A 27628-nucleotide genomic window follows, 5' to 3' on the forward strand; every position below is an offset into this window, starting at 1 on the left:
AAACAGTAAGGGTTAACATTTCCACATGCATATTTAAATGGCAAAATGTAAGTTGCCAGTTTTCAACAATAAAATTGCAGGTAGCCATAGGACTAACAGGGAGTTTAGCACAATGACAGTATTAAAAAGAGTTATAGTAAACTGATTTCTGTCAAGATTACTAGGTACACGGGTGTGACACTTCTAAATATTATTCCCAAGACTAGGAACTCTGGTTAGTTCATTCTGTGATGTGACACAAGTATAAAGACTCATTTACATACTTCATTAATAGCAATCTACACAATGTACTAGTTTTTTAAAATTGCTTCTCTGTAACACTATAGGAAAAACTTTTTATATTTATGATGGCAGAGTTGCATTAAGCAGAATAGTAAGGAAAATGTAGAAGAAAACCATTATACAAATTTTAAAACTGAGAAATATAACGTAGTCTAACAATTTCTACGTTACAAAGAGGGACAGCAAGCAGGAGACACAAAAACTTCAGTGTAACCCTGTGCCCAAACAGGGTACAAAACCCATCATTTATCTGGATGGCAATTGGACTGCTGGGATCTGTGAGCAACCTGGCTGAAACTGCACAGTGCTAATTAGGTTTTACGTGTACAGAAAGCAGCACATGTCATGCTTCAGGGAAGAAAAAACCCAACTACATGAAAGAGAGAAAGAAAAAGCTGGCTACTGGCTTACATTTTCCATTGAAATATTAGAGACCAGAATTCACATCAGGAGCTTACAGCAAAGCACTTCTGACTAAAAAACTGGTACAGAAGTATCAAGAGAGAATGATTATTTAGTTCAGGCCAGACTGTTCACTGTGAAAGTTGCTAGTTTAACTGAGGCCAATAGAGATAAGCTACTATACAGTCACTGAGAACTAGAAACTGTAAAAAAGCCTAATCACTGGATTACATGGTAACATTATTTTCCATTAAAAAATCTAAGTAGATCTGATATATAGTAATGCAGCACAGTAAGATGGTTAAGCAATTTTTGACCAAGCTTTGTTGTAAATTTTTCTTTGTTGTACTAAAATTTACAATGTTTCACTGCATATACTATATTTTTCAGTACAGTGCATAGATTTTAAGTGCATTACAGATGCTTTTTTAAATGGTGACCCTAATTTTAATCAACAACTATACTCAATCATCTCTGTAACAAATGGATGAAAAGAAGTCATACATACATATTTATGTATATATAATTATTTATTAAAAGCATACATTTTTTTCTGATTCATCTTCTCAGTTTCTTTTCCAAGTTGTGCTGGAACACCAAGGGTCTTAACTAGCTCATCCTAGTGACAAAACACAAAGGTTAGATTAATAGCCTCAGATTCTGATGAGATTTCATAGAAGTAATATTCATCTAGAACTGCTGTGAAAATGGGCAGGAAACATATTTTCAAATTACTTGAGCTTGTCCCAGAGAATTGTAGCTGCTACTTTTGAAACTGAACATTGATATTTACGATTTCATTATGTCTGCAAGATAAAAATTACACTTGGATATTATTAATACATCTGATTATGTTATCTATACCATGGAAAGGAAAGCAGCAAAGACCTGTGTATGTTTTTTAATTCTCAGCATAAATCTGTATTAACTTGGATCTGAGTATATGTTAGAGCAGCCTACAATAGCACAACATAGCAAACATGTCATTATAGAAATGATTTTTTTAATCAGAACCATGACTATTATTATTTTCTAAAGGATTAATAACAGATATGGCAAAACAGCATGTTTTACACCTATTGAAAAATTATGTAATATATAATGTAATGCCATCTCATGAATTTGGAATGACAAACAACACCCAGAAATTTCACCATTTCCTTGGACAAAGCATGTACTCATATACACATACATGCACACACATACGCAGATATACATACACACAATTAATTTTGTGTTACTTTCAAATTAGCCTGCTTCTCCAGAAGCTTTTCCATTTCTTTCTTATCTGTTAACATCAGCTTTTGCTTGGATAAAACATCTTCCTTTATTGTATTAATTTCTGCTTTTCTTTGGATTACTTCTTTGCAGAGCTCATCACAATTTTCTTTCAGCTGTTTAATTTTCTTATCTGCTTCCTTTAAAAATGAAGTAAAAGAGCAGATTAATTTTATTTTTCCTTTTACATTTTGCAGGCTTGTGATATTACAGAATCATTAACATTGAATGATGATAACATTCATTACAACAAGGTAGGAAATACAAATTTTTGCCATGTGTATGTTTCTTCTATCAATAATCAGCAGAATTTTATTTCTGAAAAAAACACATATATTCATCAGGACTTATGACTGAAAATGTATTTTCCATACTCACATCCTAGAACAAAAAACCTGCAGCTATCTCTACATGCAGTATCCATTTGCTGAATACAGTAAAAAATTTTCTTGAGTAAACTTAAGAAAATCCAGATCTTTTCTGAATCAATTATTCACTGCTTGCCCTAGAGTTATCAAACCTGAATGATATAATATACCCTCTCCTATAAAATCTACCTCTTGATTTTTCTATGTATTCCAGATTTTAAATAAACTGTAGAGTTACACACCATGAAAAAAATTTCATTGATGTTTACATATGTTAGCTGACAGAACATAAAACATGGCTTTTCTCATGTTTTGTACTTACCCTTTGTTTTGGAATTCTTTCATATTCATTTTCCAGAAGCCTTTTTTCTTCTTGCAAACTACAAGAAAATCAAAATAGAGCTAAATATATTAGTAATATATTACTATAATATAGTAAATGGTAAAAAAGTATGGAAGCCTATCTTGTGTTAGACTAAAATGTATAGTGAATTATCATCAGGGACAATTGAAAGGTGTCCAGATTTAAAGGAAGGTTGCTGACTGGTAACTGGAAGTCCTGAAAGACAGGTTGTACATATGCAGGCTTTTTCTACAGTGCACACATGTAAACTTTTGAATCTGATTCTTCTTAGTCTTACCACCTCCTGCAGGGATGCATTTATGCCTCATTCACCCTTGCCTTTATACTAGCAGAGCATAACAAGTCAGATGGCAGCCTATACCCACAGTTCCTCCCAACCTCAGAAAACAAAATTTTAACATGGAACTGAGGCAAAAAGAAAGAGAAGGTGGATTATAAATATCCACAAAGACATCACACATCCAAGAAAGTGCAGTTGCTAATGAGAACCTTTCTTCTTCCTTTGAGTGATTGCTCATGCACACATTCACACTGTGAACAACTGTAAGTGAAGCTCCTCAAATCTGAACAGGGACCTGTGAAAAAAAATTCTGAAAAGAGGTTGTAGACTAAGTCGATGGGGTACAGTAGAAAACTAAATTGAATAGCCATGGTGATCTTAACCTATATCCAAAACTATGTTGCAATTTAATTTCAGGCAACAATAGAGACAGATGCTGAAGGAGGGAAGAATGAGGAAAGGAAAAAATAGGAAAGGTCTTAGATTGTCTGGGTGTATTTTCAGTAATGCTGCCCTGAGAAAGATGAAGGAGTGACTGCAAAAGTGGAGCTGAACCAACGAGCTTGTTGGACTTACAATAGGGAGCTTCCTGGTGGCAGGTAGGTGAATACTGCCAAATACAAAAAATTAGCCCTAGTGAAGAAAGACATCAATACATCCCCAGTGCATGCACAAAACAATTCTGTACCTACAGGAAATAAGTGGGCTATAGCAGTCTGCATGCCATCATGACCAAACTGAACTTAATTAAGTCCTTGTGCTGTTGATTTGGAAAAAGGAGGCAGGTTCCTGCAATGCAATTTCTACATATGATGACATTTCTGAGTCTCAGGCTATAAAGGAGTAAAGATTGCAGCTGGGGAATAGGTGGAAGGACCAAATCCTCTGTCTCAGATATAGCAAAGAATCAAGTTCAGCACTTAAATTTGTTTGTAACTCAAGCTGGAGGATGTGCTCGTCAGGCCTCCTTGAAACTCACGGCAGTCTGTGAGAATAAATAACTCTTTAAATAAGGGAAGTATTAAGAGAAGGGGACAGGCTTTCATGAAACAGCTGTGTCACTTGGAGCTATTAACTATGGCAAGGGAATCCTGGGGCAGCCCCACTGATGCAAAGCAGCTATTACAGTTGCCTCTGAAAGCGGTTGATACAGAAGAGAGGCAGCTGATTGGTATTTTTTTTTTTCTCTGAAAACTTTCTGTGGCAGCCTAAGATTTTGCATGGTGGTGGTTCAGGTTTCAGAAGGTGGTGGTCATGGGGAGAGAGATCAGTTTCCCAGCAGCCAGCCTCGTGGAGGATTGTCCCTAGGATCTTGTGCTCAATTCTTTATCAGTGCTGATTTAAGGTTTCCTTCCCCCTCAATAAATGGTTTCTTATATTTTGGTCCTCCAACCACAAGAGCAATGTGTTATACCTGGAAGCCTCAGGTGACATCTTTCTAGTCAAGGAAAGGAAACAGTCGAAAAAGAGAACAGGGTTGGTGGTGTTGCAATCCAGAAAAAAAAAATAATCACGAAGGACAAGCTCTAGCTCAGATGAAGAGCAAAGAGAAAATAAAGACACAGAGTAGATGTTGTTGATTTACAGCATGTATGTATACTTGTATGGGCAGAGTCCAAGTATGCCTCTACAGGGACTGGTAATCTAAAAACTAATTTGAATGCCAGTGTTTGAACACCCAGAGAGTGAATGAGTTTGCAAAAAAAATCTTTCAAAGAAAAAGAAGTTGCATTTAGATCAGTCTTCCCCCAAAATTGATAAAATTAATTACAAAAAAAAGTTCTATTGCAAAATCTATTATAACTTGAGAAATTGCACAGAAGAGTGAAGAAAGACACAGGAGTATTTTGCAGGTGTACAGTGCAAGTACATGCAAGTAGAAGGAAACACCATAAGGTGATTTCTTCTTTGCTGCAGCGGGGCTCAGGAACTACTCCTTTTATATTCCACTGTTTAAAGTCAATGAGGGAGAGCACAGGGATCAAAATGCATTAAAAACTGAGCTACTTCAATTCTGTGACAGTAGCTTTAGTCTGCCCCTCTGTACTGTGCCCATAAGCCACAACTGTGCTGGAATGCCACACAGGTCAAACACAATGTTTGCACTTAGCAACAGGTTGTCTAAATGTATAAATACGTTAATAAGGACAGTTAATATTCCCAACACATTTTGGCAGGATTCCTAGTTGAACTCCTTGGGACTGGCATAATCACACTAATTATAATGAATGTCCACTTTGCACAAATACCTGTAACTCTGACTGCCACAAAAACTGATTAAGTAAGTCCTGTGCGAACTGATTAAAGAGGTACTGCATTGCTTGCCATCAGTCTGTGCTGTGTTCTCTACAATATCATGCCAGACAATCAAAAGAGCAGTCCCAAAATTAGGACGGAGAGCAAAGTTGACACTACTTTTCTTTTGTCACATTCCTCACTCATGAGGACAGATTCCTGGGGAGCCGTTCCAGTTTCACAACAAAGACTTTTCCATCCAGCAAAAGTAAAACGATTTGAACGCCTCATTTTCTCTGACACAAACAAAAAGCAACACTGAACAGCAAGCACCAAGTTACCTTAAGAGCTGGCAGACCAACTACTTTCACACAAAAAACAGTGAAGGTGAGAAAAGCAAAAGGCGGTAAAAGAAAGAAGTTAAATCTCTCCCTTTTGAGAAATGAGTTTGGTCCAGCTGCCCATATCCAAAAGTTAGACAGGTACCCCTACGCTAACATCCCCAGGCTTCCTTACTGTCAGGGGTAAAAACGGGAACCTCCAATGGGCAGGCAGGTCATCTGACATCCCAGGTCGCCTATTTTAGGATGAGACAAATTACCAGCTGAAAAGAACGTATTTCTCTCTGTTGCCATAATGGCGTAATTCCCATTGTTTTATAGCCCTTCTTTTTCAATATCATGTGGTTTTTATTATTACCATTATTATACCTGTAACAACATACGTAATGAAAAGAAGATGAAACTCTTAAGTTTAAGCATTAATGTTTGCAAATGTTTCTCACATTGCTTTACTTATTTTCATAAAGCTTAATAGCAGTACTGTACATGAAAAGCTACCGTGGATGCAGATATAATGAGTTAAAAAAAAGCACTCGGAAAATTGGACCATTAATGAAAATACATTCCAGACTTTTCCCTGAGAGATGTCTACAGCTGCAAACTGACACAGAAATAAAAAAATTAAGTCAGAGAGATTAAGAAATGTAGTGGTAGTTGTCAACAGAGGTCCATTTCAGCTCCTCAGCTCACAAAATAGCCAGAACATTGTTATCATTACAAATCTCATCCTGCAAGAAAGCAGACTCCTTCAGCTACTCTGACACATAGCTGCGATTGCTGAGGAACCCACAGAAGGTGCTCAGCACCTCACAACTAAAATCTAGTGACCACAAGTAGAAGATATCACAGCTGACAAGTTGCCAGCATGAGATTCCTGTAAGGCTCTTAGCTGTAATTAGTTTATACGTACTGGAGAATGCAGTCACAAGACCAGTTGATAACAGCCTCAACTGTAACTCACTTTATTTTACTTATGGCTTGTAATTCTTTACTAGAAAAACTATGGACAAAAGCTTAACTTTTTACTTTTTAATTATGGAGTGACTAATCCTGAAATAATTACAAGCATTGAAATAATTTTCCGTATTTGCAATGCTTCTACAAGGACAAACTCAGTTTTGCAATCCTGATTTGCATGCAATAGCACATAGCACTTCGGTGAATAGCCATTTTGTTACCTGCACAAATGACTGTGAGTGCTGTAGATTGGTCCTAGGCTTTAAAATAAAATTGTTTTCAAGAATCAGTCACCTTTAACCTCACAAACTTTTGTTATAGATAATTTCATTACAAAATAATTGCTTGCTTTTAAAAATATGGTTCAGATGATAAATTAATTTCAATTATATATTTATTATTTCTCAATAATAAATGATTGTTGATACTATTACCTGTCAAAGAAAAGCAGCTCTTCTTTATTTTGTCTTACAAACTAGGACTCTAAGCCTCACGTGGACATTAAAATCAAAAGTTTCCTCAAGCTAGAACAAATCCTTGCTGATCACATTGATTCTTTCCTTGTTCTTGTGCTAATCTGATTTTTCAGTCCATATTCTTAATTTACTGAGGCTTGTTCAGTCCCAGTTATATGAAGAAACTTCATGGCTTTGAATGCAATTGTTCCAGGACTGAACTGGGATCACTATTTTTCCTTTTACTTTATTAGATTTGCCTAATAGTTTTTGAAAGGAAGAATACTCCTGGAGTCAGCTCTGACTTTGGGGTAGTGGCCCAAGCTTTATAGCCTCAGTAAAATCCTTCCAGCTGTTGCTCCCCTGCTGTGCTGAGCGCTGGGGCAGACACACTAGCAACGAACCCAGTACAACGGTAGAGCAGAACAGGAACACAAACTGGAAGAAGAGGCACACGCTTGCAGTGGGAGTACACCACACCCATGCCGTCACCCGCAGGCTGACTTCCCTGACAGCTGAAGCGCAGCAGAGCTGCTTCTGAACACCTTGTGTACCTACTCAAGCGATGAAAAAAGTCACAAGATTTCTGAAAACCTGGTGATACTACATTGCTGAAAGCAACTTATATTTACTCTTGGAATGTTGCCTGCTTGTTGGAACAATAAAGAATTAAACCAGAAGATGAACTATCACCTTCAGCTGTTGAAAAAGGTGTCTGATCTGGAAAAAAAAACTGTTTACAGAGGCAAGTAAATAGGAAATGAAATTTGGAAAAGAGAACATAGAATACTAAGGGACCTTGAGACAAAAAAAACCTTTGCTAATGTTATGGTATATCTACATGACTCTTCAAGAGAAAAAGTTTACTGTTTTCAGATTTGAATCTGAGCGCCAAAAGGGTGCTAAGTTGCCTTAGCTATTAGAGAAAGTGAACTGAGGCAGGAAGCAAAGGCAGCAGAGACTAGAGAGATGGCTCAGAGAAAGAGAGGCTTACAGAAAGAGGGAAGCAGCAGATCTGCAGAGGCTCTCTCTCACTTCCAGCTCAGCAGTATTTCTGAGTAGACAAGATCCAAGACTTCTAAGAAATGGAAAAAGCAATAGATAAGAGACACAGATATTCCCTTCAAAAGGTTTTCCCTTCCATGTCCCCCGCCTGCTATACAGAAGAAGGTAAATAAGCCATATGTTTGTTTTCAGACGAAACAGCCGTTAGTCATAATTCCCAAAGAGAAGTTTACTTGTAAGTGCCAAGCACAGCTGGGACTGTGTTAACACAGTCGGACAACAAGGGAAACTGTGCTCCAGAGAGATCAAGGGCCAAGAGAGGTTGGACCATGAGTTTCTATCCTTCTGAGAAATGAAGGAAACCAAGCAGTCAACTAACAGCAAACTTATAGTATCTTTGAAGTGGCTTCCCCTCTGTCTGTGACACCGCCCATGCACACAGATATTTCAAAAGACATTGCTTTATTATTTCTATAAATCCATCAGGCATATAGATCATTTTACATCAGTGTTACTACTAGACCACCTGCTACTCACAACTCTATTCAGGACATTCGTTTTCACTGTCTTTCACAGGCACCGAACCCATGCCTTCTTTACAAACATGTATTCACATCCATTATCTGTTTTTCTTCATAGCTCATTTCTCATTTCCCCACTACATTCACTCATCTGTTCCCCACGTAGATATGTATTCTGCCAGTCCTGTTCATTTTACACTACTCCAACATTAAAATCCCTATCATTTCTGGAAAGCAGTATCTTCTCTCCCAATAAACAAATCCACACATAACCGAGGCACATCCTCCTCACTCCACAGCCACAACACATATTAAGAGCCAATGTTACCACCAGGCATGAAACAGATTCCAAACAAGGAACAATTAAATAATCTTCAGTTTAGAAAGTTGGCAAATTAAGAGGGGGGATACAAAAGAGATCTATCAAACCATCCTGCAGCAGTGAAAATGAAGAGAGGAAAAGATTTTCACTGTCTCGTCTCATCCAATACAAGAACTACAGGGCATGAAATGAAGCTGGTAGGAGTCAGGTTCACGAAAGCAAGGAGGTGGCAGTTCTTGTGTAGTTAATCTGTTGAACTCATTGCCCAGGGTGTTGCAATGCTAGAAGTTTATATAGTTGAGGAGGAGACAGGAGAAGTTCAAGGAAGAGGGGTCAACTGAGGATTCCTAAATACAGAGGACTGTATTTGGCTCATGAAATCCTTTTCTCACAAATGGCTGGGGGCTACGCTTTTGGTCACCATTATATACTGGACCTCTGCTCAGACGGTACAGCTGGTTTTGATCTCATGCAATATGTAAGATCAAACAGAGGAAGTTTCTTATTGAAGTGAAAGAATATTTTTCACAGTATGAACAACCCAAAAAGTGTATTTTTAATCTGCAAGATAGGATATTCAATTCATATATAAAAATTAATGCAGTAAATGTGCAAGGGTAATTGAAACAATAGCTAAACTGCGTTTTGTGTAGGACAGAAATCTCCTTTTGACTAGAGGTAGAAAATAGAGTATGAGTAAATATCCCCTAAATATATAACACCCCATCATTTTTTGGAAAAAGGATGCAAAACCAGTGAAAAATGTTCATAAGATATGAGGACAAATGAGTAAAAACCATGATATTTTGAAGAGCTCATTTCTGGACTGCTTGGAAATTGCAATAAATTCTGTATTTAATAATTATTTCAGGAAACTTCATGTTGCTTAGTTATCTCATAGCAAATAATTTTTTCCAGATGCTTTCCATGTTTCTGTATTTCTCCCACTCCCAATTTGCTTCTTTCTCAAGTTTCTTTCTCTCTTAGAGCAAACACTTGGCTCTAAAAAAAAATAATAATCAAGAAAGAGCTGCCAGAAAATCTGCTCTGTGCAGTTTGTACAGTGCCCCTGCTCTCCTTGCAGAAAAACAGTTTTAACTGCTAAGCTGCTGACATTGGTTTTTGCATTTATATATACCAACTACACTACAGCTGTATTGAAGATGGGTTAAAATAGCAAGCTCCCCACAAAATGAAAATATGAGTTCATATCCATAGCTACATATTTTTAAAAATGCAATAATGCTGCTTGTAATTTTGCTATAAGAGCTTCACGTACAACACACTCATTTATGCAGATAATTAAAATATATACAACACCAAGCTTATTCTGGACTTTTTTCCTTTATAGAAATGTCAAGTATTCACTCCTTTCACAGCAAGTATCTCATTTTTCCGACATGAGAGTATACAAGTACTTCTCCTCCTTTAAATACCTGACTAGAAAAACTTGAATACACTGTACTTCTGATGTTAAAAATAGCATTGTGTCTACTTATGACATTGTTTCCATAAAATCCCAGTCACCAGGTCTCTGAGACACTTTAATAATTTGTATTAAAGGTATCCTAGACTAGAATTGTTCCTGTTAATTTTGCCTACCTAAACATTAATCATGCAATGTAGTAAATCTTAAACAGCATTTCAAAGGACACCATAGCATGTTCTAAAATTAAAATTATCTACACATCTCACACCGGAGTAATTTTATTCATCACTGAAATGTTGCTGTTACTAGGGAAAGTTTGTGACAATTTGTTTAACAACAGCCATCAAGAAATGTCCTCATGTAAGATGGAGAGGAGATTGAATTATATTCTATGTTATTATCTTTCTAGATAGGCTATGATAAAATTAGCAGTGTTTGACCACTATCACCTACCATTCCATCTTGAACTGAATTTCATACTCTCTTTCTTTAATAGCATTGTATTCATTCTGGCAACTAAGAAGTTGTTGCCTTATTCGGGAAACTTCACTGGAGGATTCTTCAGGGAACTGTTCTGCTTTTTCCAGTTCATGTTGTTGTTGGTCCAGTTCTACACTAAGACGTTTGGCTTCCTGCAACAGCTGGATCTCAGATTCCTGTAAACTACATTAAATAGAAAAATTTAGAACTAGGCAATGAGAAGCATAAGCTTTGTATGTATATTACCTACCTATAATATTTAATTCAAGGTTTTCAAGATGTGATGGGATTAAATCCTGAATAATCGGGTCTGACCTCCTAGTTGACCCTACCTTGAACAGGAGGTTGGACCAGAGACCTCCTGAGGTCTGTTCAAACCTGAATTATCCTATGATGCCATGAGAGCAATGAAATCTTATGTGAGAGGGCTTTTCTGCATACCTAGAGTTGGAGTGGGATTCATCTCATCTAATTTTAACCAGATGAAGGATGGTTAGTTAGTCTAATTTATTTGTCTAGCACCTCCTAGAACCAATAAAGAGACGGGGAATCTGTTTTATCCTAAGAAGTGCTGAAGGCTAGATCTGAATCAGCGTGGGGACCAATAACAGGGAGGTATTCCCCAGGACAAGGCCCGGTCTGGGCTATGTGACACCTTTAAGTTCTTAGTAAATACTGGGACACCTACTCAGTGCTGAATTGCATGTTGCTATTGCTGTAGTGTTACCAGTATCTGAAGTAACTAATTTAATGATACACAAGCAGCAAATAATACATTTGTGGACTTCCATGGAAGCTTATTATAAGGCTTCTAGACATGATCAATTATCTGATCTGACTTAGCCACAAATGATGTGAAAGCATAAAGAACTCTATCACTTGCCTTTTATTAATTAAAAATATAATGCAATTTAATATTTCTTAAAACAAAGGAATTTAGAATCTCCCATATTGAGGAACTCTAAAAGATGACATTTATGGCTTAGCAACAAAAACAAAATTACGTATCGTGCTGAAGAATAGAGTTGAGATGGTAACTATAAAAACACAAAATATACAACTGACTATACTGCACAAACATAGCTGAAATAATACAGCAGAAGAAGTTTTGTTTTGTGTAACATTTCTACTTAGATAACCACTTCCTTTTTTAAACCAGAAAATAAGAAAACCACAGACTTCAACAGGAAACAAGAGTGTGCCTTTATCACGAAAAAATAACTTCATGTGTGATGTATTTACATAGTAACTTTTTAAGGGAAAAATAAATTGACTTATTGACACAAGATCCTGTACAATATTTAGATTTTCTTTAAGTCCAACAGAATGTATGCTGTTTTAGGAGAAAATATAATTGGTTGCAGTAATACACATTCATTTCAAACATAATTCTTACATAAAACATAAATTTTACATAAAATTACATAAACACATAAGTTCTGTTTTTTTCAAGATAATAAAAAAATAAAAATAGAAACAAGACCTGAGTGTTGAATCTAGACCAGATCTTGCTCACTATAGTTGCCAACAGTATTTTTTCATGTGAAGATTTAAATTTAAGTGAAGACAATGAAGAAATAACTGGACATCTACAAAATGTACACCTCTAGAATCACATGAGTGCAAAAGTAAGCTTGCCAAGTCTGATGTGGCAGCTTCTGCATTTGTAAAGTGATTAATAATTTAACAGAGGCTTAAGAAGATAAGATTTCCAAACTGTCAATGAACTATCATTATTACCTGACTTTCTTACAGCTTGGTGTATCAGAATATTCATATTAGGTTCCTAAATTGAGATAGTAAAAATAAGAGTTTACAATTGGGCCACATGATTTTGTGACTAAATGGGTTTTCAGGGGCCAAATATGGGCTCAGGTACATCAGCTTTAGGTGCAGCCTCAATGCAAAATGGATGGGTGAGACAGCACCAGAATGGGATGACAGCCTGTTCCCAGAATTTCAGCGGTGCAGCAAACATAAATTCAAAAGCACGTAACACTTTGAAGAAATGTATAAAAGATGTTCTCTGCCAGGTGACATCTCTCAGCTTTTCAGAATGCTAAATTGTGCAGAACTGAAACCAGAAAATAAAGGAGTGTTTGCCACTAAACAAAGGATCACACTGTACACTTAAAACTCTGTGTACTCTAGCAACAGCGTAGGAAATTATCTGCATACAGAGTAGTTGCATTCATCATATTAGACAAATTTGTGTTGTATATCAGACAGATCAGATGCAATCATTTGGCATAGGTGTCACGGGGATCTACGCTGCTTAAGATGCATAAGACTTTCCCTTGAGATTTTTGTACGCGACTAAAGGAAAGTAGAACACACACAGCTTGAAGACCTCATCCAGCATAATTTGTTTCCATGTGGCATTGTAACAGCACTGGAATAGATGGGGATTCATTGGGAAAGAGATTAAATTCAACTGTAATAAGTGAAAAGGTAAGCTCTTGATCCACGGAACTGTACTGCACATGTAAGGGTGAAGAACTAAAAATTAAAAAGTGGTTTTGATTCTATGAATGGTTCATGGCAGGAAAAGGGTGATACTGAACTAATCATCAGGACTCTCTTTACAGCCAATGGAGAAAACCAGACACCTGCAGATGTCTATGTAAGGAGAAAGTGTGTGGTCCCTATTTCTTTCTATTGATCGTTAAGGGAGTCTAGATACCTAGGTCAGATTTGCATGTCTACTGATGTTAACATACGGACAAAAGAATCCCACTTTTGATGTCTGAAAAGTCCTTAAAATATACTGGAGATCATGATCAATTTTTGGTAATTGATTTCCCTTGCTTTCTTTTAGCAGTAAGAGAAATTTATCTGTGCGAATTAGTACTCATTCATGCATTGGTGTTTTGCTTTGAGACATGACTACATCTAAGTAAAGAATGTGACACAATTTTCTCCAATCAGCTTTCTTACAGAAGTATGGCAATTTCATACTTCTGTGAGAACCATGGTGTCCTGGTTTCAGCTGGGATAGAGTTAACTGTCTTCCTAGTAGCTGGTACAGTGCTGTGTTTTGAGTTCAGGATGTGAAGAATGTTGATAACACTGATGTTTTCAGTTGTTGCTCAGTAGTGTTTAGACTAGAGTCAAGGATTTTTCAGCTTCTCATGCCCAGCCAGGGCACCTGACCCAAACTGGCCAACAGTGTATTCCATACCATGGGACGTCCCATCTAGTTTAGGAACTGGGAAGTGGGGGGAGGGATTCGCCGCTCGGGGACTGGCTGGGTGTCGGTCGGCGGGTGGTGAGCAATTGCCCTGCGCATCATTTGTACATTCCAATCCTTTTATTACTACTGTTGGCATTTTATTAGTGTTATCATTATCATTATTAGTTTCTTCTTTTCTGTTCTATTAAACCGTTCTTATCTCAACCCAGGAGTTTTACTTCTTCTCCTGATCTTCTCCCCCATCCCACTGGATGGGGGGGGAGTGAGTGAGCAGCTGCATGGTGCTTAGTTGCTGGCTGGGGTTAAACCACAACACATGGAAAGAATGAGAGATGTAATCTTCCATCTAACATTTTCACACTTTTGGTGCACAGTGTTTATGGGAGTTTTATGTGTGACAGAAAAGACAGCTGAGTCCTGTTTTCACTCAGGCCATACTCCACTTGTCATACATACCAAGGAATTGTCTTTACATAAAAGAATGTTCTACATAAAAGAATACTATATAAATACATAGAATAAAATATGTAGTAATATGCTTGTATTTTTTCCAACCAAAGACTGGTTTCAAACTAACACTGGCTAAAAGTCAATTGAGTTCAGCAGCTACTGGATTTCTTCTTCAGCTCAGTGAACACCAGTGTGGTAGAAACCTTCTCAATCAACTAATCCAAAACCCACATAATATGTTTAGTTCTGAGCATTAAGAAAATGCTTCTTGTATTTTCTAGGGAGTTGAACTGTTTTAGGAGTGATGTTTTTAATTTTGCTTCCCCAAAATACTTGCTATGCAGTAATCTGAATAAAGTCAGATGACTTTTTACAGTCAGAGCCATTTTCTAACTCCCCATTTTATTAAGATGAAACTAGAAGACTCAGCTAACCTCAAGAAAAACTGTGTTTTCAGGATTTTGGGAGCCCTTTTTCAAATTACTTTACATTACTTAGCACTTGTCACTATTCAGATTGCCAGGAGGCACACCAAATCCCAGCATAAGCAGGTATGACTTGAATTAGTTTTAGAATCCTTAAATTAGCCTTTAGTTTCAATGACAGAATAGCCATAGTTCTCTTGTAAGCAGAATTGCCATAAAGATTTGATGTGGACTATCAGGGAAATTGGGCTAAAATATTGTTAATAGGGTGGATATTATGGTATATATTACAGAAATATAACAGGAGTATCATGACGCTGATTTTACTGATAATTATGGGTATACCGTAAGTAATATCAAAATTATTAGTCACAAATACTAATGTAGTATTGCAATACTTGCAATAGGACTGTTCTGTTCTGTGACACACTGTTCACCTAGTACAACTACTCTTTCCTTCTACTCACACATCCCTGCTCAAGCCTGGCATCGGGCTATGAGCATGATCTCTTCTCTTCTCTCCTCCAGCAAGTACCGGAGCAGGGCAGACTCACAAGTACTACACCTAACTTCCGAGTTTCATTTATACTTTGGAGCTTAAGGTTCTAACCTTCTAAATTTATTAGCAGTCCTGTCTAATGTGACTGTCAATATTCTCAGAGGGTAAAATTCATACCTATTTAGATGTCACAGAGTCTCATTATCCTTCTTAGAAATGAGCCTTTAGCTTCAGTTGCTCTCTGTGATGTTAGCTTGGCAGGTCAGAGTCTTTTCATATGTTACAATTCTGGCTACATGATCTTCAAATATATTTATTTAAAACTTGTATATTGTTTGTGCAGTTTGTGCTTCCCTCCATTGCCATTATTATTATATTTATATTAAAAACAAAGATGTTGTTCAAACAAGTATTTAAACATCCCAAATTACCTTGAAAGTTCCTATTAAATAATACTGGTTTTCAGCCTTGTGTTTTTGCTTCCTCTTTATGAACAATCACTGTTAAGAAAGCCTTAAATGATAATTAGCCTCAGCATGAGCAGAAAATTACTTTACATATGTAATGCTTTGGCTACTTAAAGTCTAAAAAAGCAGTATTATACCTGATCACAGTCTTATGCAGCAGGGTGTACTTTCCCTTCAGTTCAGCTACTCTGGTGCCTGTGATTTTTCCTGCAGAAAATAGCTATGGAAGGGAAACAGACAGTTATGAAATCTCCTTAGCACTAAAATTTTCATTCTGCAGCAACTTTTTATAACTATAATTGGCAGCCTTTTAGTTTATGCAGTCTTTGGTAACATACCAAATCAAATACATAACCAAATCAAATACACAGATGAAAAAATGCTTATTTACATAATAATTCAAAGCATAAATATAAGAATATAAAGAATGTGTTTGTCACAACTACAGTGCTACCCACACCACCATTTCTTCTCTGATTTTCTGTCTGTATAAATATTTCACAATAATTCTGTCTTGAACTCAGGCTCTAAGTCACCTATTTTCCACATTGCTTAATTGGTTCAGTTTTGGTATATACCAGCTGGCCTGCACAGGTAAAACTGAGGCTTGAAGTGTCTCCACAGGCAATATGGTTGTAAAAAAGAGGAGCTGGGCTCAAGCTGGGTCATCCCCAGGCCACAGAATGCATTGCCTTACATGCCTTCGGCAAACACCAAGATCAAACCACTCCACATATTTAGTACTACAAAACCCGTATGTGTGTGATGCAGCGTACCTATCTCTTAGGTGATTCCTCAGGTGTCTTGAGGGCAGTAATTTGGGCCAATGAGCCAGTGCTCCTTAATATAAATAGGAAATAGGACTAGGAACCCAATTTTCCCACTGGGAAATATCACAGCAGCAATATGATTGTATCTCCTGGGATATTTCTTTAGAAAACCTTTTCTTACCCTCCTTTGGTTGCAGGTAAGGAGAACCAGGTTAAATCCAGGTAAAAAAGGTAGGGTGATCTGGGTCTATAAAAGTCCATAGCTAGCCTTTTGGGGCAGCAAGTCAAATCTACAACTTCTATGGGAACCTGCCAAGAAATGTGGTTGTGCAGATCTCCTAAAATAAGAAACGAAGTTACTACAGCACCAGGAAAATCCCAGAAGTCATGCTTCAACGCTTATGTTTGACAAGGCCTCCAGGGAAAGGCCTTTTTCTAAGCTGAACTAAGGGCTGTTTAAGAGATTCATATGTCGGCTAGTCTGTAGATGCCCCTTTCTTGAACATCCACATGAAACCATCCAGAACCAGCCCTACGGTCAATAAGCAGAACCCAAGTTAATATGCCAAACGAAGTATACATTTTGTTGATAACTGTTTATGTATTTTTTTAAGATCCACTACAAAATATATCATGGTAGCAAAGACAATCTTTGCTGTCAGAGGCCCTGAGAAAAGGAAAGGAGATCTGTCTTACATTTGTTTGCATGAGATTAAAGATAAGCAGCTCTCGATTATTTATTTTGGCATTCTCTATGATCCAAAGATACTGTTCACTTAATTTCACAATACTAACTAGCTCTTCTGTGAGAAAGAAAATATTTCCCTATCTCAACCCATTTATTTCTTAGCCTCATATGTAGGTATAGTTGTCCTGTTTGGGTGGTACCTCACTAATGCCCTTTCTCCATGCTCCTCTGATCTATACCTCTGAGTTCCAGTTTTTCTTACTGCTTAGCTTCTCACTGCAGATCTATGCCATGTTTGACAGTGTTTCCGCAGAAATAAATTTCCTTGTCCTTGAGGCTATCTCTTCTCCTTTAAATCCATAAGTTTTTTACACCTTTTACACTTAATTTCTCAGTTCAGTTCAGAGCTAAGAGCTCTATTCCAGTAAGTCTGGTCCTATACAATGTGAAGACACGTAGCGTTGAGGACTACATAAGACAGACTGTATGGATAGCATACCAGCATGTCAAAGGGAGTGAGACTTCTGTGAAAAGTATCATCACCAGATAGTTCCCATTACCACAACTTTATTTGGAGAGCCAGTTGCTGGGCTACCCTGATCCCAGGATTTGTTATTAAAGCCCAGCACACTGTTTCTCCAAGATTCTTGGGAAGGCAGAAGGGAAAGAGGCAGCTGCTTGAGGGGAAGAAATAGTCAGTTGTGGAAGAAGGGAGTAAAAGCATGAGACTACTGTAGAAAAATTGTATTATTGGTGGTGATAAAAGCAGATGAGGGATGATGCCCCTGATACACAGATATATACCGCTTTCAAGGCTGCCTTTCCCACATAGGTGATAGCAGGTGATGTGTAAATGAAGTGAACCTCAGAAGTTATGTTAGCTGAATCAATGGATGCTCCCAGAAATTCACTGAATGTCTAGAACGGGGCTAGCAATTGTTTTCCTTACACATTTCTACCATGCTGATGAATAGCAAATTTCCAGTCCCTGAATACATTGCCTATTGATAACAAAAATTAGAGATAGGACTGGAATGACAGTAGGCACCCACTTGGACCTGGAACTATGGTTGTGCACAGTCAGCAGAAAATGAGTAACAGCTTTTTGCAAAAGATACTGAAGATGGGTAGGGGTCACCTTTTTTTTTAGAGCCACTATTCAGTGGACAGTATGAAGGATAAAGTCTGTCTTGTTTGCCATCAGGTGGGCTGAGAAGTAGTTTTCCAGCTGGGATGACATTGGTTCCTACTAATATCTAGAATGGAATTAGAGTCAGGAAATTGATTGTCCTTCCATCTTCTCAAAAGGCTATTCACAGTCCTGAAGCAAACCACCTCTTGTGGCCATGGACATCCCCCAGCTCAATTGCAAATTACAGTAACTATTATAACAATTTTTCCTGTAGAGTTTCTCTCAGAATATTTTACACTTTATTCCATTGCATGGAAACAAGCGCATTTGGCCTTCTTGGCTTGTAATCACAGACCTTGCCTATCCTCTATCTGTCGAGATACGCTTCTGCCTCTGCCTTTCCATTCCAGATCATCTCCTCACATATCTTTTATATAATTTTGTTTACACGGACAAGCATCTTATGGTGGAGAACAATATTAGCTACAAAGTTTCCCTTTAGCCATCAAAATAGCAACTGGAAAACTGTAATCTAAGGGCAGCAATTGGATTATCTTAATTTTGTAAAAATGTTTGTGCCTATTATACCTACCAGTTATTAAATAAAATTTATTCTATGTTCATAATATCCATTATGAAAGGCATATACAGTAGTTAGCACAACCACATTTTAAAATGCAGCACAATACAAGTTAATTAAAAAATCTACTTGAAATGGATTAAGTGATTACTCATTTCCCTGATGCTTTTCGCCTCATCCAGAATAAATTTGATTTTGCAAGCAAATTATAAATATGCATGACAGAAGGCTGTATGGAAGGAGACATCTTGTACAAGCTACCTAACACCTCAGACTCTCAGAAGAGAAATGCTTGCCAGAGAGAATTAATGTCTTGTATAAAGGTCAGTATTGAAGTCCCCAGTTTTCTGTGAAATCTATTGCCAAGGGTCTTGCAAAGATTACTCAAAAAAAAAAAAAAAATCTCAAGATGGCCCATCTTGCACATGTAACACAAGACTACAGTGATTAATTTGATTAATTCCTAGTAATAGCAACATGGAAATTCAATGTAAAAACCAGAAAATATTCCTAACTTTTTTATTATTTGTAAAAATGCTTGAGTTTAAACAACGTATGTTTGAATAAGCATTGGGTTAATTAAAAAAACACTATACTTCAGCAGCAGTGACTGTAATGACTATTGGAGCTTCCAGATTTCAACCTTAGGGAAGTAAGCTTGCAAGTTAGTTCAAAAAAAGTCATCATTCAAGAACACACAAATAAAACAAGTAATGATAAAATAGCCAACAGTATTCATATATATACAAACATCTGCACATAAAAAGGTAACATTTCTAAATGAAGGTTTATGATCATTTTCTTCTGGTATGTTGGATCTGTATTAGCCACGTTTCTATAAAAAAAGCTGTGTACAAGACTAATATCCCAAGTTTAAAAAAGAAGTTACATTTCACTCCTTCCCCTTCCCCCCAAGACACACTCATAGTTCATTTTATTGCTTGGAAGCTCCCACATTGCTGGGGTAAATAAAATGGTAGTTCTCCTTAGTTCAACTAATTATGTTGCTACACTGAAAAGAAAAAGAACGAGTAAGAAGATGGAGTAGTGAGGAAAAAAAAGGGCTTGTGAATGGCAACTGAGGATGTCTTTTTCCAGTCCTGTGTTAACCATAGTGTCCTGGAAAGAACTGAGATCATTTTGTTATACTGGTGATCTCAAATCTGGAGCTTGGAATATAGTCAGGTAAATATTCTTAAACTGTTGAGTCTTCCAGTCCCTTTCCACATCAGTTGTACTTAACTGTATTTTGCTTTTTTCAGCTTTTCTTTCTTGTTATACAATGAACTGGGACCCCATACATTTTTAAACACGCTCAGAAATGATAGATCATCTGGATAAACTAAAATAAATTTTCCTTATCTAAATAGAGAATTATTGGAAAGTTGGATGAAGATTTGGCTGCTAACGGATGATTGCCTGGCAACTTTCTGCTTTGCTTTTCCCCATACTCCCATAAATGTAATTACATAAAAAGTATGGAAGTATGTATCTTATTCTGGATTTACTTGTATCTTTTCCTTTTAATTTAAATTTTCTGTTAAGCTTATTTTATCCCATTAAGTTACCCTTTCCTTTACTTTACACTCATCTTTAAATGATTAACATAAGTGTAATTCTCTAACTTTGTTACATTTTTTCATGTTACCTTGCTACTTGAAGCTTGGCTTTTCTACCAGAAAAACAAAACATAACAAAACAAAACCAAACCCAAATTCCAAAACAAATTCATTTCCTTCAATCAGTGAAAAGTCCAATGAAATGAAGTACTGGATAAGCCTGTCCTGTGATAAAGACTGTGAAGGAAGATTTTCCTGAAAAGGGGAAAGGGAAGGGCATATCCCTCATATTTTTCTAGCAGGCAAAGGTGGATTTTCTGGCTCAGGGCAGGAACCTTTTAAATATAGGAATCCCTGAGAAAAACAGAAAATATTTATGCTCAAATAGCTGTTCGGTACACCTGCATAACTTTTCTCTATACCCATACCAGTAATAGGTTCATATTTGCTTGCTACCAAGAGCTCCCCATCAGAGGTCTCTTCAAAATCTCTTGAAGAAAATTCACAGAAAAATTCCAAGGTTATGCACAATCTGAGGTTACACACAATCTGAGGGAGCTCTTGTATATCCTTCCAGCTTGAGTTCAGGTCCACTAGCCGCTGGATGTAGGACCACAGTAGTTTCTCCAAGGCTGGAAGGTAGGTGTTGGTAAGAAAGAGAAGATGGCAGAACATGAATGGGAATTAAAACCATGGAAGGGAGAAGACCCACCTGATAAATGAGGTACTCTTCCATGTGAGCAAAACTAGTGAAATCTGGCCCTAACAACATCAACACGTCCTCACTCCCTCACTAAGTGCAGTAGACTTTTACATTCTCCATTTTAACAGATTATATTCAATCCTTTCTGACAGTCAGCTCAAAGCAATACACCAAGGAACTAATCTGGAATTTCAAAACAAGTTTTCTGTAACTCAAATGTGATATTAATAAGAACTCTAAGAACTTTGACATTCTCCAGTTTGAATTTCAAGGCTTTTTAAGCTTCTTTTGGGACTCTCCAGAAATGAATAAAACTGAGCCAAATTTTAAACTTAAAAAGATGATGCAATCTGAATCTTGGTCTAACTCCTCACACTCATTTTATAAAAAGCATCAAGAAAAGCACAGAAGATAAATATAGCCACCACCAAGAAATTACTGATTAACATCAATTACTCATAATCATTATGGAAGTGAAACACTTGAAGGCTTCCTAGGAAAGACTTAATTTCAACAGTCCCTACAATCTCTGCATTTCAGAGAAATGATGGAGCTAACACGTGTTTCTAATTATGTTTGCAGATACTGCAAAATAACTAAAACATTCTAAGCTCGAATGGAATAATAACACTTTCCACCTCTTCATTCTAAGCTGAAGGTTTTGTAATTATAACAAGACATTGTGACTACACTTAATGTTATTTTAACACATAGCATATCCAACACTTAATATTAATTTTGTTTATTTCAAACATCTGAAAGGTCTCATCAAACAACTCTTTTGCTTCATAATAGGAGACAACAGAAAAAATATCAAGGGATTAATATATTTTATAGTTTGTATACACTCAGGATTTCAATATGGTTTTAGCCACTTGGCAAATGGCTCTTCTGGCCAGTCTGCTATGTGAGGTTTGAAATTTTCTCTCTGTGTTGTTTATTTGAAGATCTTTTCTTACCTCTTTTGGATAATACTGAAATGTTTAAACATTCAGCAAAGAAAAAGGATAAGTGCTCCTCTTTGAACAGAAAACTTTATATCCTCTGTCAAAATCCTCATTAAGTCCACACTGTTTGGACACTTACCACACAGTTCAGGTGTTTCTTGGTCTGGGGAGAAGGCAACACCATCTCCTGTTGACTTTTCAGGGGTTATTTCTACATTGCAGGGGGCCAACACATATAAGCATGCTGAACCCATGCTATGACTCTTGCATTTCTATCCATATTGGTGGCTATCAGTCTCTATAGAATCTATTTCATCCCTTAGAAGAGGTGAGCTAGGGATATCTGCTGGTGTTTGGCTTGCCTGTGCCCGACATCCTCAAATTATCTAGACAAAAGCTTGGACCCATGATAATGCATTAAGGGAACTGAAGCTTTCTTCTCAAGTTCAGCCCATTGCTCAGAGCAAGTTCATAACTGAGCTTGCACTTGTGGCAGAACAGTGCAGAACTGTCTGCACAGAAATAGAAAACAAGGAGCATCTGCTCCAGGTCCTTAGCATGACGGTTGTCATCAAGTAGAACTGGTAGTGATATGCTAGCAATAAAATGAAGAAAAATGCAGCATACTAACTTGGCTTCTAATTGGCCAAATATAATAATTTATATTGTTCTCAATTTCTGAGAATTTCTATGACTTCTCATTACTTCTGAAGATCATGTCCTGGCTAATTCAAGATGGGGCATCCAAAAATGAAGGAAAAACAATTACAAATCTATAGAGGTAGTATTAGTAACCGCTGTGGCAATAGGTTTATCTTAAAAAAAAACATAAGAAAACTGCTCTAAAAAATACCAGTCCTGATGCCAGAGAATTTAATGGGCACAAGGTCTTCTGTGACAATTTCATCTGATTTCCTGAACAATACATTAGGACAGTTTTTACCATCTTCACCACTTTTGCTACAGGGCTTGAAGTATGCACTTCATTTTCCAGAATGCTTTGTTTACATAATTTTTATTACCACATAAAGCAAAAAATAAACTCCATGTAATACAAGAGAGGAGTAGAGTCAGAAAAATTAAGGCTGGAAGGAACCTCTGGATGCCATTTAGTCCAGCCTCCTGCTCAAAGCAGGGATAGCTTTAAAGTTAGACCAGGTTACCTCAGTGCCCTGTCCTGGCAAATTTTGAAAATGCAGTGACTGAATAAGTATGCAGTGGCTGAATAAATATTGCACCAGTTATAAGATAGTGTCTGTGTTCTGCTGATGTACCAACAGCTCTCTCTACTTTTTACCCAAAAGAAGATACTGACTTGTCCTGAAGTATACTGAGTCTAAACATTGACTACCTTACCTTGTCTCACTTCCGTATTTTTTCCAAACCATGCAGTTAAAGACTGAAATGTATTGCCTTTAGACTTTAGGAAGCACAAGGAAGGCAAAAAGAGATGCCAGAATAGATGATAATAATTAAGACAGTGTATTTAAGATTCTGATTCTTTTTAATAATAAAATTTAACTCATTAAATTATTTCAGACTCCTTTCCAGTATTTATAAGAAACAAGAAACATCCTCAGTGAGGCTCTTGCCTTTCACAATAGAGGGAGCCAAAGATGAGTAACTAGCTCAGACTAAGCACCAGATCTTTAGATGACCTAAACTCTGTTTTTAATGAAGTGTTGCATCACAATTTATATATGCCCAGTAAATATATCATCATTACACTTTTTATTCAGTCATCTACATCACTTATTTTTCAATATGCCTCAAATATTCATACAGAGTTCTAGAATACTAATGCTTCTAAAATTATCTAGAATTTCCCTACTAAAAAAATATTTCAGAGTTCAGCATATATTTCTAGAGTATTTTAAAACAAGAAGATAAAAATCACTAATTTAAGACTGTAAATACTTAGTCATACCATAAATTGTAGTTATCAGTATTTCAATGCAATTCTGCATTCCATTTTGTAGATCGGGAAACATTTAAAGTACAGACATGAATAGCTATACTGCAGATATTTAGGGAATGATATGCCGTGTTTAAGTCATTATTCCAGAGAAAAGTTATGATGGTAGAAGGTAAAGAAAAATGCAGTATGATTTTCAAATTAATGCTGTCATTAGTGTTAAAAAGTCAGGTGGAACCCCTCTCATCTGTAACTACATACATACTGACAAGCAGTAGATTTTTTTAGGATAAGTATAGGAAGTCTCCAGGAAAAGCCTATTTATTAGCCATCACGTAGAAAAAGATTTGTCATTGAGTTTTCTCAACATTTAATTTATGTGATAAACAACAACACCTGAAGCCATGAGGCTATTGGTTGCACAAATGCAGTCAGGCATTGCTCTCCTGATGTTTGTGATGAGCAAAATTATAACAAAGTAACAAGTACATTTGTATAAAATCACATTAATATGTAAATCTGTTTTTCCTTTAAAAATGCTATTTTTACAGGAAAAACAAATCACCTTTCTAAGCCATTTCTATTTGGAAGCTAAAATAATTTAAATTATTTAACAAAGTGATTTTTTGTGTTTCACAAAGTGCTTCACAAATTATTTTGTCCTCTTTCCAATTCCAAGAAAACCATGAATATAATGAATAAGAAGATAGCACGCACTTTTTAAATATAGCATATCATTATTTCACAAAGCGAGGGTATAAGTTTTATGGTTCCTTGAACTTTGTTGTCTAAAGGAAAGTGACTTAGTTCCATATACAAAAAGCCAGTAACTCAGAAGACAAAAGTCAATCACTAAAAAAAAGAGCCTGAGAAATTATTAATATCTATTCACTTTATTTTGATATGGAGTCTTTTATGCCTATCTACCACTGAAAGGCTCATAGTCTATTACAAAGTATTGCACATAAAAAAAGCTTTATGCAGATCATGCTACATAAACAAGACAAAACTGAGAGTGGGTTAAAGTAAAGGTATACGTGAAAAACATTAATATACCTACTTATGGCAAATATAGCACTGTATTGCCTTACACAGAATTTCTACAATTTTACTTTTTTAATTACAGATGGATCAGCCAGGCATCCTTTAATGAAAAATAAACTGCTGAAAAGCATTCTAAAACTAACAAATAACAAACTAGGAAAAATAAAATCATGGATTCTTTCCCAAGGCATAGTTCATAACAGTAGTTTGTCCCCCAGTTCATGGGGAAAAGCAATCCCCACATGGAGAATATCAAAATCAGCCACCATCAAGATGATGGGTGAGAAAATACTGCATCTGGTGTCCAATTGTGTCTTGCATGGCTCAGTAAAAGGGGGGATAAGAGACCGGTAAGATAGGCATTTCAGGAGAGGAGATAGCTTTCCTGCTATCACCTGTTTGGCCATGAATCTCTAAAGGATGATACTGAGTATCCAGTACAGTCTTATAGCGGCTGGTTTTACTGGAGCAGGTTTGCAGGAATCAAAAAGGAATTTTCCCAAAAAGACATAGCAGGGAAAGGCTTTTGTAGTTGGTATGTGGTCATTCTTAGAGTGCATTCTGGTTTATTTTCTCCATATAGTTGGCCAACTACAGCATCTTCTGTGGCTATAAATAATGGAAATATTCAGCAGTAAATTCTAGACTTTGAACAGGCAGATCTTCAGATGTTGTGGGAGAAACAGAATAAATATGAACTTAGTTTCATGGACCTCTTTCTTTACAAATATGGTCCTCACCTTAACAGAAGGAGTGATATTCTTTGACCACATGAATTTTGTAATACATATTACATTTACAATTGCTTATATAAATATGTTATCTACTATTTATATGCTCTAGGTCAGTGTTGCCTTTCTGCCTGTGCCAGAATTTATAAATAAAGCAAAGACCAATCTAAACAGATAGGGAATCCATGCAACTGCTAGTTCTAGGTAATGTGTACCTCAATAAGAATATTAATAATTAAAATCAAATGGAATAGGGCTGCCTTCCTTTTCATGCTCTGATGTGTTCTCATAGACACATGAGGAAGTTGAACAGGTAGTCCCATGATCCAGCGGACAACATAAAGACTGCTTACATGAAGAATGACTACTGAATTATAAAAGAAAACAATTGAATTAATCAAAAAGAATCCTAAATCAGAATTTGTTTCTATTATGGAGTTTTCGTATATATTCCACATTGTGGGAAAAACTGAAAATGAATCTAATTACTTTTCATCCTCTTTCTCAACCAAAACATATCACAGAATCACTGAAGTCTACAAAAGACATCAAAAATATTACTGCAGCAGCTGAATCTTAACACACCCCACCTCTGCCACCAAAATGGTTTATATGAATGAGCCCAGATGTGCTTCAGGTTTGTTTATACCTATCATTTGAACTGCTTATACAAACCTGGATGTTTCACAGCAGCTCTTCTGGAGGAGATGTTAACTCCCAGCACAATGCCAGAAATCAAACAGATGGCAAGCTGTCATGTTTTAAATTGCCATAGTCACTAGTTAAATTAAAAACTGCCTGCAGTTTTAACTTTGTTGTTTTCTATTTGACCTACATTCCATTATCTGCCAGGAAAAAACCTTGCTCTAAAAAATCATGGGAAATAGTTCATGCTGCTTTTGATAAACTTTGAATAAACAGTCCTCAGACAAGTCTGTTAAACAAAAATATATTACTTCTTTAACCTTGCAACCACTGGGTAGTTCTGGGAACAGAATTAAAATCTTCAGTACAATTTAAGAATATCATGAGCTCTCAGTTATTTCCTTTATCTTTAGGAAGATATGTCTATAAGTTATCTCTTCAGTCCACAGGAGGAAAAATAGATTCCTAAAAAGAAGACTAAAAGAGATGAAAAGCTATAAGAAAATGACCTTTAACCAATCAAAAGACCTTGCTAGAAAATTCTCACTTGTGGTCGTCAGCTGTTATTCAGTTAGATCCTTTCACAGTTGAAAAAGATTGGCTTTTGGCTTTTGTGATTGCTTAACCACTTTAAAGTTTTAAGTATTATACAGAACACTCTAGGGATCTAGAAAAGCCCCATCTGGGAACGAACTTTGTTTATAAACAAACTGCAGTTCTCAGTTTTGATCCAGTCCAATATATCTGCCATTAGTTAAGCTGCATCAGCATCTTACAGTTTAAGATTGCTCAGTGCCCTTTCTCGGGGCAAAGACTTGTGAAAAACTCAGTTTGGAAAGTTTGCTTCATTTATCCCAAGGAAGATAAGAGGCACAAAACACAAAAAAGGCTCTGGCATACTACTTTGAGTTCCTGAGGGAAGAAGAGAGCCTGACAAATTGTTGGGAATGGACATTCCCTGACAGAACAGGAAGAAAGACCAGTCCTCAATTACATGACTTTTCCAGGTAGGAGAAGCATACAGATATCTGATAGGGAAATGAGTCTTTTGGGCTCCAAACAGACCGCTGATAGGCCAGCAGCAGAACATCAGACTAACAAAAATAGGAGGCTAGCAGAGCATCTCAAGATTACAGAAATCTTGTCCAAAGGAGGAAGTCA

General features: G+C 36.6%; 1 protein-coding gene across 3 annotated transcripts in view; it reads right to left on the reverse strand.

Moving 5' to 3' along the window:
• CCDC146 (coiled-coil domain containing 146) overlaps positions 1-27628 on the reverse strand; it is an 81253-nt gene that overhangs the window by 25204 nt on the left and 28421 nt on the right. Inside the window, exons 3-7 of one of the 3 annotated variants that reach the window (XM_069801749.1) lie at positions 15891-15973; positions 10693-10902; positions 2653-2710; positions 1926-2102; positions 1230-1303 (exon numbers count right to left, since the gene is read on the reverse strand). In XM_069801749.1, the coding sequence (XP_069657850.1) occupies positions 1230-1303; positions 1926-2102; positions 2653-2710; positions 10693-10902; positions 15891-15973 (602 nt within the window). The remainder of the gene's footprint in view (positions 1-1229; positions 1304-1925; positions 2103-2652; positions 2711-10692; positions 10903-15890; positions 15974-27628) is intronic. The other 2 variants (XM_069801750.1, XM_069801751.1) reach the window with 2 other exon arrangements.

This window comes from Haliaeetus albicilla, chromosome 14, assembly GCF_947461875.1.
Source record: "Haliaeetus albicilla chromosome 14, bHalAlb1.1, whole genome shotgun sequence".
NCBI classification, from domain to species: domain Eukaryota; kingdom Metazoa; phylum Chordata; class Aves; order Accipitriformes; family Accipitridae; genus Haliaeetus; species Haliaeetus albicilla.